This window comes from Carettochelys insculpta, chromosome 6, assembly GCF_033958435.1.
Source record: "Carettochelys insculpta isolate YL-2023 chromosome 6, ASM3395843v1, whole genome shotgun sequence".
Classification (NCBI taxonomy): Eukaryota; Metazoa; Chordata; order Testudines; family Carettochelyidae; genus Carettochelys; species Carettochelys insculpta.
Window position 1 is genome coordinate 105,743,952 of NC_134142.1, and position 15,991 is coordinate 105,759,942.

General features: G+C 41.9%; 1 protein-coding gene across 3 annotated transcripts in view; it reads left to right on the forward strand.

The window, feature by feature from the left end:
- The window catches only part of NUCB2 (nucleobindin 2), a 52,193-nt gene extending 43,748 nt beyond the window's left edge, over nt 1-8,445 (forward strand). For 2 of the 3 annotated variants that reach the window (XM_074997739.1, XM_074997738.1), the window contains one exon: nt 4,331-5,055. In XM_074997739.1, coding sequence (XP_074853840.1) covers nt 4,331-4,452 — 122 coding nt within the window. In that variant the 3' untranslated portion in view covers nt 4,453-5,055. Of the gene's footprint in view, nt 1-4,330; nt 5,056-7,138 lie in introns of those variants that run through there. The other variant, XM_074997740.1, reaches the window with a different exon arrangement.
- Nucleotides 8,446-15,991: the final 7,546 nt, after the last annotated feature.

Genomic DNA, 15,991 nt, shown 5'->3' on the forward strand with positions numbered 1-15,991 from the left:
CTTTTCATTGTCTTGTTTTCCACAGAAAGTCTCTGTGGTCTGTATTATGCAATCTGATTATGCATTAACAGGGTGAAGATCAAAGTGAAAATGTTCTGTCCAGTAACTGCAATAGATGACATTTTGGCTTCAGTCGCTGTTTCCACACATAACAGTCTCTGTAAAATTCTGTTCACTGTGACTTATCATGATTATCTCTAAATTAGGAGTATGTGCTCCATAAACAGGGAATTCCCATTCACTCTGTTGAAATACTGTATTTAGTGGGAGAAGAGAAAAGTAAGGCTAAGGTAGAGAAAAGGTGGTGTTTCTAAACATCGGAGAAAATCTGGAGTAATGCTACTGACTTCACTGGAGTTAGTATAATTGACCAAACAGATTACACAAACACAAAGTATAGAACCCCACCTCCACAATTTAGTAAAACTCCACGGTGTAGTCAAAGATGCTGCTGACTATTAGACCAAGTCAGACTCCTATGTCTTGTGGATGCTTACACCATTATTGGGAATAAGTACAAGCCATTTATACCAAGTTTCTCCTATTTATGGCATGTAACAGATTTCCTTCAAAAATCAATTACATATATTGTAAATGCTTACTGGAGTGGGTGTGACCCCAGTGTGTATTAATTTGGTGAAAACCATGGAGCCAGTGCATTTAATCTGCCATATCCTTGGCTCCAATTAGGGAAAATGTGAGGAAAAAGAGAAGATCTGATCAGAGCCCTAAGGGTTCCAGCCAGTTCTGATAACTGACATTATTAAAGGGCAGGTGAGGAGATAGTGAGTTGAGACTGTAGGCATGCTAGGGAATAAAGTTCAGTCAATAGTTAACATTTTAAACAAAATTACTATGCGTGTCTCTTTATGGATCAAAGGTTCACTTTATCCTTGTTAACGTGACACGTTTCAGAAAGGGCAGATTAATCTAATCTCCAAAGGATCATGACGATGAACACAATGGACTAAATGTTTCAGAGGGAAACAGTTTTGTGTGGAAATAGCTAATAATCCAAGAGGAAATTATACATGTTGTCAGGTGTTTTTAATGTAATTTGGATAGAACATTTTTTGTGTGTGCATGCATGTGCACATGTGATGTTGCTCCGATACATGAATCATTGATTAACTTTGCCTAAACCAGGCCATGGAGACTTTTGCTATCAAATCAGACATTTAAAAGGAATAGCGAGGGTGTCAGGATCCGGACAAGGGTAGTCAGGAGCACAAGTCAGAGAAGGATAAACTGGCACTGCACAAGCAGAATATTTCAGAATCAAGTTCCATGCCAGGGTTGATACCAAGTGTCAGAGTCAAAAATCAGGTTTCAGAGTCCAGGTCAGAAAAACTGATAACTCCATCTTCATATCTTAATTTAAAATTCTCTTTTTTACTGTATCCTGAGACAGAAACTTAAGTTGCCCCTTTAATCTTGCATTGCTAGGGAGGTGAGCCAAATGACCTAACAAATCTTTTTCCATCTGTAACTGTAGATTTTTTCTGATTCTCCAAAGATGGGGTTCTACAGCTTCGCTTGGAAACATATTCCAGTGCTTAACAAACATTTATAGTTGGGTTCCATTTCAGGAAAATCTTTTTAACTCTTCCTTGCTGCAGATTAAGCCAATTCATTGTTTTCACTGCACATGGAGGCTAATTAATCACCACCCTCTTGATAACCACAGTTAACATTTTTGAAGACTCTGGCCCAGTTTTCAGGCCCCCCCACTCAGTCTGCTGTTCTCCAGACCAAGCGAGCTGACAGCCTAATGGGGCTCCTGGGCAAGATGGAGAGAGAGGTCAGTTTGCACTCCTGGAAGGGGTGGGACCAGCTCAGCCAGCCCTCAGCACTACCTGGACTGCCCCCAACCTTGAGCACCCTCTGAAGTGCACTGCCCTGGGCTCCAGTGATGATTCAAAAGGCCCAGAGGCTCCTGGCCACCACCACTACTGTGGCAGTCATAGCCAGGAGCCCTAGGCCCTTTTGAATCACTGAGCCCCAGGGCAATTGCCCCCTGACCGACCGACAGACAGACACACACGTCAGCACAGCTGATCCAGATTAACATGCCTGGTACTTTAAAGTTTTCCTCACAGGTCAGGTTTTCTCAGCCTTCCATCATATTACGTTTTGGTCTCCTCTGGACTCCCCCTTACCTGCATCTTTCTTAAAGTGTGGCATCCAGAACTGGACACAGTACTGCAGCTGATGCTGAGTAGATCAGGACAATTACCTCCCATGTATGATAGAGGTGACTTATGGGAATTGTAGCAGGGAATACCACCCATGCCCTGCACTCCCTCCACCCTTGCTGTGCCCCCACCCTCCTCTTGCCGGGGAAGCACCATGCCGCTTCTCGTGGGTGCAGGGAGTCTTCCCTCACAGAAGTAGCATGAGCTAGGAAGCTGCTACTGCTTTCAGGCCCCTCTGCTCTGGGGGAGGGAGGCGCACCACCATACTCATCAGAAGCAGCATGGCACTCATGGTGAGCGCAAGGAGGGGAGCTGGTTGGTCCTCTGTGCACTTTCCTCGTATTGCCTATGATGGCACTCATGTTAACACACGCCAGAATGAAATCCCTTTTCTCATAACTAGCACGTTGTTAGCTAAGGTTCTATTTGTGATCCAAAACAACCCCCAGATAGTTTTCAGTGGTACTACCACTTAGCCACTTATTCTACATTTCATAGTTCTGCATTTGATGTGGTCTTTGCAAGCATTTTACGTGTCTTTATTGAATTTCTTCTTGTTGATTTCAGACCAGTTCTCCAATTTATCAAGGTCCTTTTGAATTCTCATCTGGTCCTCTAAAGTACTTGTAGCCCCTCCCAGCTTGGTGTCATCTATGCATTTTATAAAGCACACTCCCCACTCCATCATTCAAATTATTAAATTAATATACCCAGGACCAACAGACTCCCACTAGGTACATTCTCCCAGTTTGAAAGACTTAGTAGTATCAATGGTTCACTGTCTGTCAGTATTGTGCCTACCTTTTTTATTTCCTAGCCCACATTTCCGTAGTTTGCTTCTGAGAAGAGCAAATGAAAATGTGTCCGAAGCCTTACTCAAAAAAAAAAAAAAAAACCAAAAAACAAGACATATGACATCTACTGTTCTCCCCCATCTACTGGGCCAGCAACCCTATATTAGGAGAAAATCACATTTGGCTCAGCATGATTTGTTCTTGACAGATCAGTGTTGGCTTTTTCCCATAATCCTAATTTCCTCTAGTGGCCTACAAACTGATTGTTTAATAATTTATTGCAGTATCCTTCCAGGAACTGAAGTTAGGCTGACTGGTCTGTAATTTCCCAAGCCCTCTTCTGTTCTTTATGAAGGCAGATGTTATGTGTGGCATTCATCACTGGGATCTCGCCAATCCTCCATGAGATCTTCAAGATAATTTCTGTCTGCTTTGTGTAGGTCCTTCATCAGATCCTACTGACTGTACTTATAAAAAGAGGCTTTAACCCTATTCTAGCTTATATTCTGTTTCATGCAAATGCTATGAAATGTCAAGGCAGGTGACAGAAAAGTTTTATTTGGAGACATTAAGAAAGCCATGTTGTACGCCTATAGCAGAAATACCAGATTTTGTTAAAAATGTCTTCCATCAAGTGAAGAGAAATTTGGGTGAATTTGCTACTTCCACCTTTGTCCAATTACACATCATGCTTGGCTTTGCAAGATACCAACATGCATCTTTTGTATCCATAATCAGAATTGGTACCCTTTGTTGGTAATTAGTAGTGGGCATTCCTTTGGTCTACTAAGTGCAGGTACAGAAGATTTAACCTACATTAAATTAAGGTACCATACAACTTTGAAGATTCTGGATCCTGTGCTTACTACATTCAGATTTCCCTAATACATTCTTTCAGCACTCTAGTAAACTTTTGTATTGTTCAAACAAAAAAGTCCCACTTCATTGGGCTAAGTTTGTTCTAGAAACTCCTCTTACCCTTTATACTTTAAAAGGTTTCTGCTTCTGTTTTACTCATCTTTGTAGTATCTGGGAGGGGAGGGCATGAATGGACCTAATTCCACCAATCCCACTGTTGGGCCAGCAAGGGGAAAAAGAAAAAATAACAGTAGCAACAGATTTGTTGAGAATGAAGCAACTGGTAGCCTGACCTATAATCTAACACTTGTTAATACTGTTATGGAACCTAATTGTCTTAATATTGATAATGTGACCATTTATTTTCAGTGAGCATATTGCAGCTATAACTACACTGGGACTTTGTCATTTTCTTTCAGGGGGTTCTCCAGTTTGAGATCAATTTACTTAAGAGACTGACACTGTTTTCTTATTGTTTTACAGCTGGGGAACATCCGGTTGTAAATGCACAAGACCATCTTGCAGGTGATCAGCCTTTACCTCCAGGGCACATACCAGTTCAGGAAGCAGCTGCTGGAAGTGATCATGTTCAGATTCGCCCTTAACCACTTGTGCCTCAACTTTATACCATCTTTATTTTTGGGGGGTGGGGTTGTGAACTTGAACAGAAATCAGAGTAAAATATAAAGTGCCCACTTTCTTCACTGATTAGTAGAGTCATTGGGAATGTTACAGCTGCACCATTCAAAATAATCTGATGTTTTTTAGATCAACTTAATCAGTGCATCAGAGAGAAAAACTAGGAGATCAATTCTAGGCTAAAAGGGAGCAGAAGGGTTGCAGGAGAGGAATGGAAGTAACAAAAAGGCAATATCTCTCCATTTTCTGTGAGCAAAGCTCCAACAGCTCAGTCCCTGGAGCACAGAAGTCCTTATTACTCATAGTTAGGCATTAAGCAGAAGCTAGAGAGCCAGCTAATCCTGCCTCATACAGAAATACTTTCCAGAATCAGCATTTGGGGAAAGTAGGCTCATGAATGGAGGTCTTTGGTTTCCAGTACCGCCAATCCTTTCCTCTTAGACCAAACAAACAAAAACAAAAACAAAGCTGCTCTGATTAATTTCAAGAAATGTGCACTTTTAAAAATCTAACTGCAGCAAAGAATTCTGGAGTTTCATAGCTATCTATAAACATGAACTTGACTACCAGCTTTCCAATGGAATACTGTATTTATTGATTGAACTGGCCTCATTGTTAAGATGAATGCAGTGTAGCAGCTGGGTGTTCATCTTGCGGACTGGCTAGTAAGATGGTATTCTTGTCCCTCTTTCTTTCATCTAGTTGCTCCGAAAATTTTGCATGCTATTAAAATGAGTGGGGTTTTGGCTGATTGAAAAGATAGGGAGAAACAGAAAAGGACTAATTAATCCTACCTCCTGTGATAAAACCTTCCTTTCAAAATCCACAGTATTTTCCAAACAACTTTTTTCAGACCTGCTGTTCTGACTGCTAGAGTCTCACTGGTTTAACATGATTCATGCTCATTAGTTTTCCAGCAATCAGTATAATTTTATGAGATTCCCTGAAACAGACATATTTTGACCACTTATTTCTGGTTATTAGTACCAAGCTGGCTTCTTCAAGCTAATCCAAGCTTTTAGCTGAAATTGTTTGAGCTACCTGTGAATTTTGCTAAGAGGGAGAAAAAGACCCAGTGCATATTTCAGACCTAAAGGAAGCATTGAAAAGCCCAAACTCAGTTCCTTTAAAAACAAACGGGAGCCAGCCTTCTATAAAGAGAAAACATTGATATTAGACATCAATACAACCCTTCCTCCTATCAGGATCATTCAGAATTCCTTCCCATTCTATGGCTAACTGCACCAATGTCACAATGTGGAATAGGTTGTTTTTTAAATAAATCAAAGTAAGCATCTGTTCTGGAGAGGTGCAAGCTAGCAGGAGTTATGCTTACTAGAGAAAGATGGATATTTGCAAAGTCTTTCAAGCAGTATTTTCTTTTTTTGACAGAACTTTGAGTCAATTGTTTTATAGCCTCTGAGAAATTAATCAGTTAGAAACCCTCCACCCCACAGTTATTGCAGATTTCTTCATGCTGGACAAAGCATGTGCCTTGTCTCTAATCTAGTTTTAAATTACTCATTCTTCCTTGGGGAACAATTCCTGAAGGTCTAATAGAGCTGTCTTGTCAGGATAATCAGTTTTGATTTTTTTTTTCTCCATTTCATCTTGTTAATTGTACCTAGGCCACAGTTCCTTTCCTCCGTGACAGTGAAATGGTTGAAGCAGTGGTAGCTTTCTTCTCCACTCGTCTGTTTAATAGTTCACTCAAGATGTAGATCACTTTAAGTCTTTCCACAAATCTGTCCACCTGGGTCCTGCGTCTTCCCTTGTTACTCTTATATCAGATCAGTTTTTTGGCCAGAGACTGACTTACGTTTCTGCAGATCAAACCTCTTACTAAGAATCCCCTCATAAAGGAAGTCTGTAGCAGTTGTAGCCAGATCCAGTAGAGTCACATCAGCATGGCAAGATACAAGACAGGCACCCTACATGTAGAACAGGACATTCACCAATGGACAGCCCTGGCATTGGTTTTGTAAAATGATTCTTGGGAGGCTGAGTTCAGCCAAACTATTCAAGAGTAGTTCATGAGGGGAAACTTGATTTGCTCCCTCCGCTACATGGATTTTACTGCTAGACAGGAGATTCAGCCATAAGTTTGCATAACACCCAGAATAAAGGAACTATAATCCTTGTCTGAAGTCCCTAGGCACTGCTCTAATACAAATAGGTCCTCTCTTTAAGTCTCTATCATAGTTGTTTTCAATCCCCACCAAATCAGTATAGTTGTATTTAATGCAATACAGACCTTTTCAAAATGAAAAATAAAATGGGATTTGCCACAGATCCTGCCTGTACCCTATGAGATACATGCTCCAAGTTTAATAACTGCTTTACTCAAACCTTAGATTTTTCTCCCCTGTTTAAGGGTAGAATTTTACACCACTGGTCAAGCCCTATTGTAAGTGCAACATCTATGATCTGGTAGCTGATTGTAATCATCTGTATCTTACTTCAAACATCAAGGTGTTAAGAAAATACAGTGGTATCTAAGTGCTAAATGTAAATGTTTCTTTAACTTTTTGTCTGCCAGCACAATTGTGACCACCCTGATGCAATGCAAGGATAGCCAAAGCTTTCATTTGTCAGTTTCGTGTGGATCACCATTTTTCTGCATGCAAATCTCCAAACAATTTTATGCTGCAGCTGTATCACTCTATTCCAACCAGCAGGGTGAGCTCCCACCTCCCAGTAAAGCAGTGCACACTGTCCTATTTTATGTGTCTGCTGTCATTCTGTTTTCTTGCTATACAGTGTTATCAAATTAACTTATTTAAATAGACTTTTTAAAAAATGAAGTATGGAACGCTTTAGAACAACAACAAAAAGACAGTTTTCCCCCTCTCAATTGTTGGATCAAATACAGCTCTAGTTCTGTCACCTTTTGAAAACTGCCCTACAATGTTCATATTACCCAATTTGCTAGTGGATGATGGTTTACATTGCACAAAAGCTTACCTTAATGGTTTCCTCCTTTACTGGCTGCAGAGGTGAAAGAGTGAACAGACATGGACACTGAATTTACTCTCAAAAGTTTACCCTTTGGGTCAGAGTTTGACATATTAGTACACCGATTCTGGCTTAAAGAGTTCCTTTGTGGGAACAGTCACCAGAGTTCAATCTGGCACTTTTCTCCCATCTTAAGTACACTTAAGTACTTTTTGGGAAAGCAAAGTAAAAATGCTGCTTTGCTGTGAGTTCCCTGTGTCAGGAACCCTCTGTCTTAGCAAGAGGTTGTGTCCTGTTCCTGAAAACATGCTTATAAACTCAATGTTTGACTTGTAGCTTGGTTACTTTAATTTCTGCAGTTTCCTGAATGAAACTTATTGGGGGTGCTTTCTCATACATAGAATAGACTAAAAAGTGTTACCAACTTCGAGCATGCATCTCAGCTGAAGATTCTGTCACCACACTACTGATTCCTCAGAAGCCTGGAAGATCATAAGTACAAATAAAAATGTTTATAACTAAATGAGAAAAGAGAAAGCGATAATGGGTCTCTTACTAGATTTTCAAAGATGTACCCGGGACTGAAATGTCATGAATACCACTACTTTCAGGCTTAACTTGGTTTTGTTTTGTCTTAGAAGCCATTAAAAGAAAATGTAATCCAACTTGGGTTTGATCCAAAGTCCAACACTCTAAAGGATGTAAACATTGAGTTTCACATTTTTTTTTTAATTTTATTTTTGGCGGTGGGGGGGCGGGTAGGAAAAGGGGTAGGTTGGTCAATGTTGTAAAAATTCATATTCTCCAGTGCAATATTTGTATAAAAATGTTGTCCCCCTCATAATTTGTATAGGTTAGATTTTAATTGGATTAAATTGAAAAACTCAAAGCAAGATATCTGGTGTTTCCTGTGTACCAAATTTGGCCTGTGAAAGTGGAGTGGATGACAAAGGGTTGATTACTGAGTGAAGTGAAATAATTTGCATGTTATTTGCTCCTCTTGGTGAAGATGGCAAGTTAATCAACACAAGGGACCTTCAGATGAGAGTCTGATGTAAAGCCACAGGTGCAAGAAAAGTTACAGTTAAGGCTTACAGTCTATTCCTAACATCCTCTCGTGTTCATGTGTGCATGCTACTATGTTAGACCAGTCACTGAATCGCAACATCTATGACTTTTAAACACAGAGCATCCCAGTCTTTGTGATTCAATTTCCTATCTAAAGAGTGGGGATTAACAGACCCAGAGAGACGAGACTAGGCTGGGCTGGTACATTTTACAGGCACTGCCCTAGGGGTACTGAACTGCAGGTTGTTGCACAGTGCCTGCAGCTTTGTCGCAGCCTGATATAGTCACAGGAGCAAGCTGCTGGATTTACAGTTGCCAAGTTTCCAGACTGGATATCATTGCTGCTAACGCTGTCCAGTTGGGAAGTTGGCAACCCAAGCTGGCTCCCATCCACTGCTCAGGGCACTACCTTATTGTGACAAGAGTATGAGGGAGGAAAATTAAAGGGAAACCACTCACCCTTATCGTCTCAACCTCGTCCAGCAGAGCCCCCAGCCCTCCCTCAGAGAATGGCAACAGGAGAGGTTTGCCCCCTAGGTAATACTGCAGGGTGCTCCTGTATTTCAGAAGTGAGCTCCAGCCCAATAAGGGAGGGATACCAGGTTCCATAAGATGAGTGGGGGTGTAAAGGATCAGGTCCAACTTTGCCTGTCCCTTGGCAAAAGGAATATAGGGGCAGAGCATGAAGGGAGTAACTAAGTGGGACTCTCCCCGCTCCTGGTTTGTGACTTGGACATTGCTAGCTGCTTAGTGGACACATATCAAGTTCCCACCTGGGTCTCTTTTGTGGGCTAACCAGGAGGGCCTCAGTCATGAGGTAGGCACTAAAAGTTTCATCCACCTGGTGCAGGAGCCAGAGTTACCAGGTAACTTTTTTTCTGGGTTACTGCATTTTCAAATGTGGCAAGAGGACCTAGAAAAATATTTTAGCTCGAACTAAAAATTTCTGTGGGCTCTTTAGCTGGTCCTGTTGCCATCCACACTGGAGTTTCCATTCCACTGTAGTGACCAGACACAGAGGTGTATAGGATGACTTCTGAACCTGGCACCAGCACTGTTTTTGGCTCACTTTGGTAATTTATTAGTCAAGGGAGAGGATGCAAAGAACCTAGTTCTAGGGAAGTTCCTCTTGCTAAATGGAGAAACACTGCGGAAGGGCAGAAAGACAGGCCAGCCAGAACAGGCAAAAGGATGGCTGGGAACCCAGAATACAGGTCATCCTGGCCAGGTCCTTTCTAGGATGAGATATAGGTGAACTAAGTACCTGACAAAGAGAAATAGTCTAACACAGTGACATCTACCCCTATGGTACCTACACAAATTAATTGTAACATCTACTATGCTAGTATATCCAGTCTTCACTTAAAACAGTAAACCAGAAAACTCTACCATACTTAGTGCCAAGAGAAGAGTAGGGCTTACAATTTGAGTTGCAGTCTTATGAAATAAGGTTACATGTAGGAGAAGTGTTGCAAAGTAAGACAGAGACGAGGCTGGTGAGGTAATAAGTTTTATTAGACCTATTCTCCAACTAAGGGTGAAGACATCAAAATTGGTCATGACCCCCTTTGAATGGGGTCACTAGGGCAGGCTTAGATTTGCTTAAGCCCAAGCCACAATGCCCAGGGCCAAAGTCCAAGGGCTATAGCCCTGGGTAGTGGGGCTCAGGTTGCAGGCTACTTGCCACAGGCTGAAGCCATGGAGCATCAGCTGTGGTCCCTCTGTGCAGAGCACCAGTGGGGCTTCGTCTTTGTCGTCCCCTCCTTCTCTCCCCTCAACACAGTCCCCACAGACTTTAATGCACACAGTGATTATGTCAACTTCGTAGCTGAAGTAGCGCAATGGCTGGGGCTAGTGTAGACAAGGCCTGAGATGAACTCACACAGGAAAATAAGGAGTGTTTGTCTTTTATCACCTTTGGATGAACACTATTTACAAAATGCTCACTCTGTATTACTCTTTTATGTGAGTCCAGCATTCCTGAGAGGTGCGAGGCCATCAAAGTATCTTGCCAGTGACAGATTACTATCCAACACAGTGTCAGGTATACTGGATGAAAGGCTTTAAAGGACTCATCAAGGCTTCAGTTAAAACATAGGACCCTCAACTTGTTACAGCAACAAATCTGTACCACCAAGAAAGCCAAGTGACATTTACATCTGAACCCAAGCACCATGCATTTCAATTCACTATTGAAGTCATCCATTGCAACAGAATCAAAACAAAAAGCAGTCAAGTAGCACTTTAAAGACTAGCAAAGTAGTTTATTAGGTGAGCTTTTGTGGGACAGACCCACTTCTTCAGACCAACAACAACTGTGAGGACCTACCCCCTCACCTTCAAAGGTGACTATTTAATTGTTTGCTCTTTAAGCAATTCGGTGACACTGCAGAGTCAGAGCCTCCTGCATGCCCTATTTAGTTCAGCACATTTAATCTAGGCTGTACTCTGCACTTGCCCTGTGCAGGATCAACCCTAGTGCCTTAAAACATATAAGAACTATGTCCATGTTAGTTACTTTGCTAGATAATCATCCTGATTAATTTCCAGAAATCTCTACTTCTCTATCTCTTTAAAGAAACACTCTCTCCCCCATTTAGCTTAGCCTCCTGCCATTTCTGAGGTAAGAATGACACCTGCACTGCCTAACGTTAATGAGACCATCTGTTCTGAGGTTTCCCTATTGGACTTTGCACCTAACAATGTGTGGTATATGGACTGAGGACAAAATCACCTCAAGAAAACCGTCATAAAAACTCACCTTGGTGAAAATGGTATGTGTGTTTTAATACAGTTTACTCCAAATGCAACAGACAGAGATAATGAATAATCAGATGTGAGGTTACTCATCCAACATCTGACACCTGTACATAGGAAGCTTTTGTACTGAAACTGAGAGGTGAGCTCAATTGGTTAATTCCTAAAATCAGACTCTGCCACCCTTTCTCATTTTGAGTAGTACCTTGCTCTGAGTATTCCAATGAATGTCACCAACACTACTTGTGAAGTGCTACTTATCATGAGAGAATGTGACAGTAAGTATATTTGAATCTCTATATAAGTATAGATATAAATATCAATGTATATTTTACTACCTTGGAAGTTCAGTTCCAAACCATAGTCCATGTTCTGCTCTCAGCGTTATGCACTGAATTAACTATCTTCATTTTCTCATAAGATGGATCCCAAAGGTTTACAGAGAAAAGGCCTTGTCAGTTTATATTGTTAATCACTAAATGGAAAGGTAACATCTCAAATAATCCTAGTTAAAAATTGACTTGTTTAAAAGGCTTCAGAGAGAATTCAATCCAGGAAGTTATTTGTGTGCAGTAAACTCACATATCCGACAACCCAGGACTGGGAAGTTGCTGGATATTCAAATATTCTAGATAATAGAGAGGTATACCTAGCAATGCATAACACTAAAGCAAAATGATTAGATATTAAACAAACATGTATGCAGAGTACTTTATTTACCAACAACAGTACAGTAGTCCCTCGACTTATGTGAGGGCTGTGCTCCCATGCTCCCACATAGCTCACATAACTCAAATTTTGAGTAAGTCAGGGGGCTGCTTTTTCCCCATGGGGCGCATGTTGTGCAGCCAGGGAAGCAGCAGGAGTACCTGGAATTCCTTTTGAAAGGTAAATCCTGGGGATTGGGGGGCAGTTGGGGAGGGTTAAGCCTGGCGGTGGTTTGGGGCTATGGAATGGGGGCAGAAGGGTTAAGCCTGAGGTGGGTTAGGGCTGCAGGGAGGGTAAGAAGGAGTGGTGAGACAGAGCCTTGTGGCCCTTCAGAGGAGTGACCTAGAGCTGGGCAGGGTGGGTGAACCAGAGCCCAGCGCGGGGGGTGTGTGAGCTGGAACCAGGGCTGTGTGCAGGGGGTGATTAGCTGGAGCCAGGCGCAGTGGAGGTGAGACAGAGCTGCACAGGGTGGGAGTGAACCATGTCCAGGGGGATTTGAACTGGGCTGGGGAGTGTTTGAACCAGTGCTGTGCATGGGGGAAGAGGGGGGGTTGAACAGGGGCCATGTGGGGCGGGAGTTGAACGGGGGCCACATGCATGACGGTTGGTGAGCCAGAGAAACGTGGGCTGGGGGGGTTGAACTGGGGCTGAGGGGAGCAGAACTAGAATGGAGTAAGGGAATGTTGAAGTGGGATGCTTATGTCGAAGCTGCCCCCATCTTCACTGTCAATCTGAAAATCGATGTTTGTTCGCATGGCTGCCATTATGCTAAAGTTGCGCTGAACATGCATGTCAGTGCCTCATTAGCTTGCTTTGAGTTGTTTCATTACTATGGCCCCTCCCATGTGACCATGGTAGTGTAGCAGCAGCCTTAATTTAAAAAAAAAAAAAAAAAGCACACCAGCTAACATCATTATCTGCATTAGGTACAGCTGTGTCCAGACTGATGGCTAGCGTTACTAGTTTCCTTCCCAGGCCCCTTGACCATCTTATTTTTTTCTCTTTCCTTTTTCTCTCCCTCCCTACACTCCTCCCCCGACCACCTTCTGTTTCCTAAAACTTTAACTTAGAAGCACAAAGCATTTGCTTTTGCAATACAGTTCAATAAGAAAAGGCAGCTAAAATCAACCCCTTAAGGCACACAAAAGGGCTTTCTAGGTAACAAGATTGTGTTGTGTAACTTTCTAGCAACTTATTTGCAAGTGAAAAAGACAAAAAAACTCATATTTCTGTATACCTTTCTTCTCAGCTGTGCCTTTTGTCTTAAAAGAACACATATCAACAATTTAGGGTTATTTAAATGGATTCTCCCCTTCCCCCTTGTAAAAGAAATGTATTATAGTCAGTAGATCAGCAACGGAGTTCTCTTTTTGTTGAGCATTTGTGTGCAACCTAACCAAAATGTCCTGGTCTATGAGTGAGGCTCCTAGCAATACAACAGTAATATAAAGAGCACTCTACAATAAATGTAAAAGAAATAAAGGAAAGTGTCAAAATTAAGGCCTTTTTTTTGTGTGTTAAATACATCAACATGTGTAATTAAAAACCTATTAGCTAGCTAGTGCAATGGGAGTTTGCCTGCAGTAACAGATTCAGAACCAGAAACACAATTAATTGTTTAATGCTGCATACATGAAGAAGGGCTTTTAAACAACTCTGTACCTCCTGATCCCAAGATACCTCTCTCATTGCTACAACACATCATCCAATGCTCATACTAAAGAACCCATATTAGTGTCATTTATACACCAAGAAATAGGGGACAGTGACTTTTCAAGTTATTTTCATTGAAAAACACATACCAGAACAGGTGATTGAGAGTGAATGTTTACAAGGGCACATATGGTTTCTGACTATACCAACAAAAAAACAAGCTGATCTATGACAGCTGCCCAGCTTTAGAGAAACAGAGCATAGGAAAATAACAATGTCAAATAACCTGAATTTCACAAAAGGAACTTAAGCAGCAATTTTTAAAGCCTTTTTATATTTTTAAAGGCACATTTTCTTTTGTTACCAGACTATATATTTCTAGGTTCAGTTTTACCACATGCTGCATATTTGTTTTGAGTGTGGTTAACAGTGCTGCTGCAGGAGGACTTTGTCTTCTCATTGCAAAACAGTGCTTCACAAATAATAAAGTCAGTGTGTTAATACTATGAAAACGCAGAAATATATTTGCAGTCTCTTAGGTGTTCACATACGTAGCAGTCTGGATAATGCCAGGGAGTATCTTTATATGCTTGAAGTATGTAAATATATAACAATATTGTCTCAGAGCTCTTACCTCCTCTTCTGGTGATACAGCTGCTCCCTTAGTTTCCATTTCTGTAGCAGTGGATTAGCCCTCAAACCAAACTGAACTCCACCCTTCTGAGGTATTAAAGGTCCAACAACAGCTACCTTGGTCAGCAAAATAAATCACCTGTCTGTAGTGGAAAGCCTGACAGGAAGTTGAGCCACTCTTAGGTGGTTCACAAGCCTTGCTTCAGGACACAACTCACTTTTTTCATCTCAAAAGCACTTAGGAAAGTCTTGTGGCCGTCAAAGATAAATATGACCCACCACTCCTAGTCTCCTCATTTCTTTTGACACGCACACTTTCTCTGATACACCTTCAGCTGCTGCCCAAGCTCCTTCTAGAGTCCAGCTTGCAAAAAAAAACCAGACACCCCCCACTGTTTCAGTCTTTCACTGCCCTGAGAAAAGGGTTCTTTCCCCTGCACCCCAGGCACTCCTTCCCGGAATGCCTCGCTACAGCCTACAATTCCCATAGCCCTCTCAGAAAGCCTTGGTTCTGTGCCAATCTGGAAAGTGCACCATTCTGGTCTGTAGCAAGCAATATTGTATGCATATAGAATATTTCTAATGTTTTAAAATGGTTATTTCTGAAGCTTTAATAAATTTACAGTCATTGTCATGAGCTCTTTAGTTAGGGGTACATCCATTTAATTGTTCTACGTGACAGGACATTACCCTGCATATAATGGTATGTTTACTCTGCGAAAAAGAGACTCATGACAGCAAGTCACAGAGCCTGGGTCAACTGACAGCTTCACAAGCTTTGTGCTACAGGGTTAAAAATAGCAGAGCAAATGTTTGGGCTCCGGCAGAACTCTGAGCTCAGCTGGGGCAGAGGAGGGTGGTAGCAGTTCTCTCTAATCTTTTCCATCCATGTCTGTCTCTATACTAGCACCCCCTTTCAAAAGGGGGATGCTAATGAGAAACTTTGGGATAGGCTAATAAGGTGCTGCAATGAATATGCAGCACCTCTTTAATAGAATGGTGGCCATGGAACTTCGAAAGTGCCGCTTTCGATTGCGTGCGGCTCATCTGCATGGGGTCCTTTTCAAAAGGACCCCTCATATTTCAAAATCCCCTTATTTCTGTTTGGTTACAGGAATAAGGGGATTTAAAAGTGTGAGGGGTCCTTTCGAAAAAGACCCCGTGTGGATGAGCCATGCATGATTGAAAGCAGCACTTTCAAAGTGCCACATCTGCTGTTATGCTAATGAGTGCTGCATATTGATCACAGCCCCTCATTAGCATATCCCAAAGTGTCTCATTAGCATCCCCCTTTGGAAAGGGGGGTGCTAGTGTAGACATAGCCCGTGTGTGGAATATATTTTTATGTGCAAGGACGCATATGTGAACGTGTGCCCCAATAGAAACAAAAAAACCTATGGCTGTGGCCACACTTGGCCAAAACTTTCTCAACTGAGAGGAATAAGGGGATTTTGAAATGTGCAGGGTCCTTTCAAAAGGGACCCCCGTGTAGCCACGTGCATTCAAAAGTGGCACCTTCAAAGTGCCACAGCCAGCAGCATGCAAATGCTAATGAGGCACTGAATATTCAGTTCAGCACCTCATTATTATTCTTCAATTTGTCCATTAGCATGGCCATTTCAAAGTTTTGGCCAAGTGTGGCCACAGCCTATCTTTAAGAGCAATGCTTATTAGCTGGGCAGCATTTGACGCTCTCCTGAACAGCAACACAAGCACCACCGATCACTCACC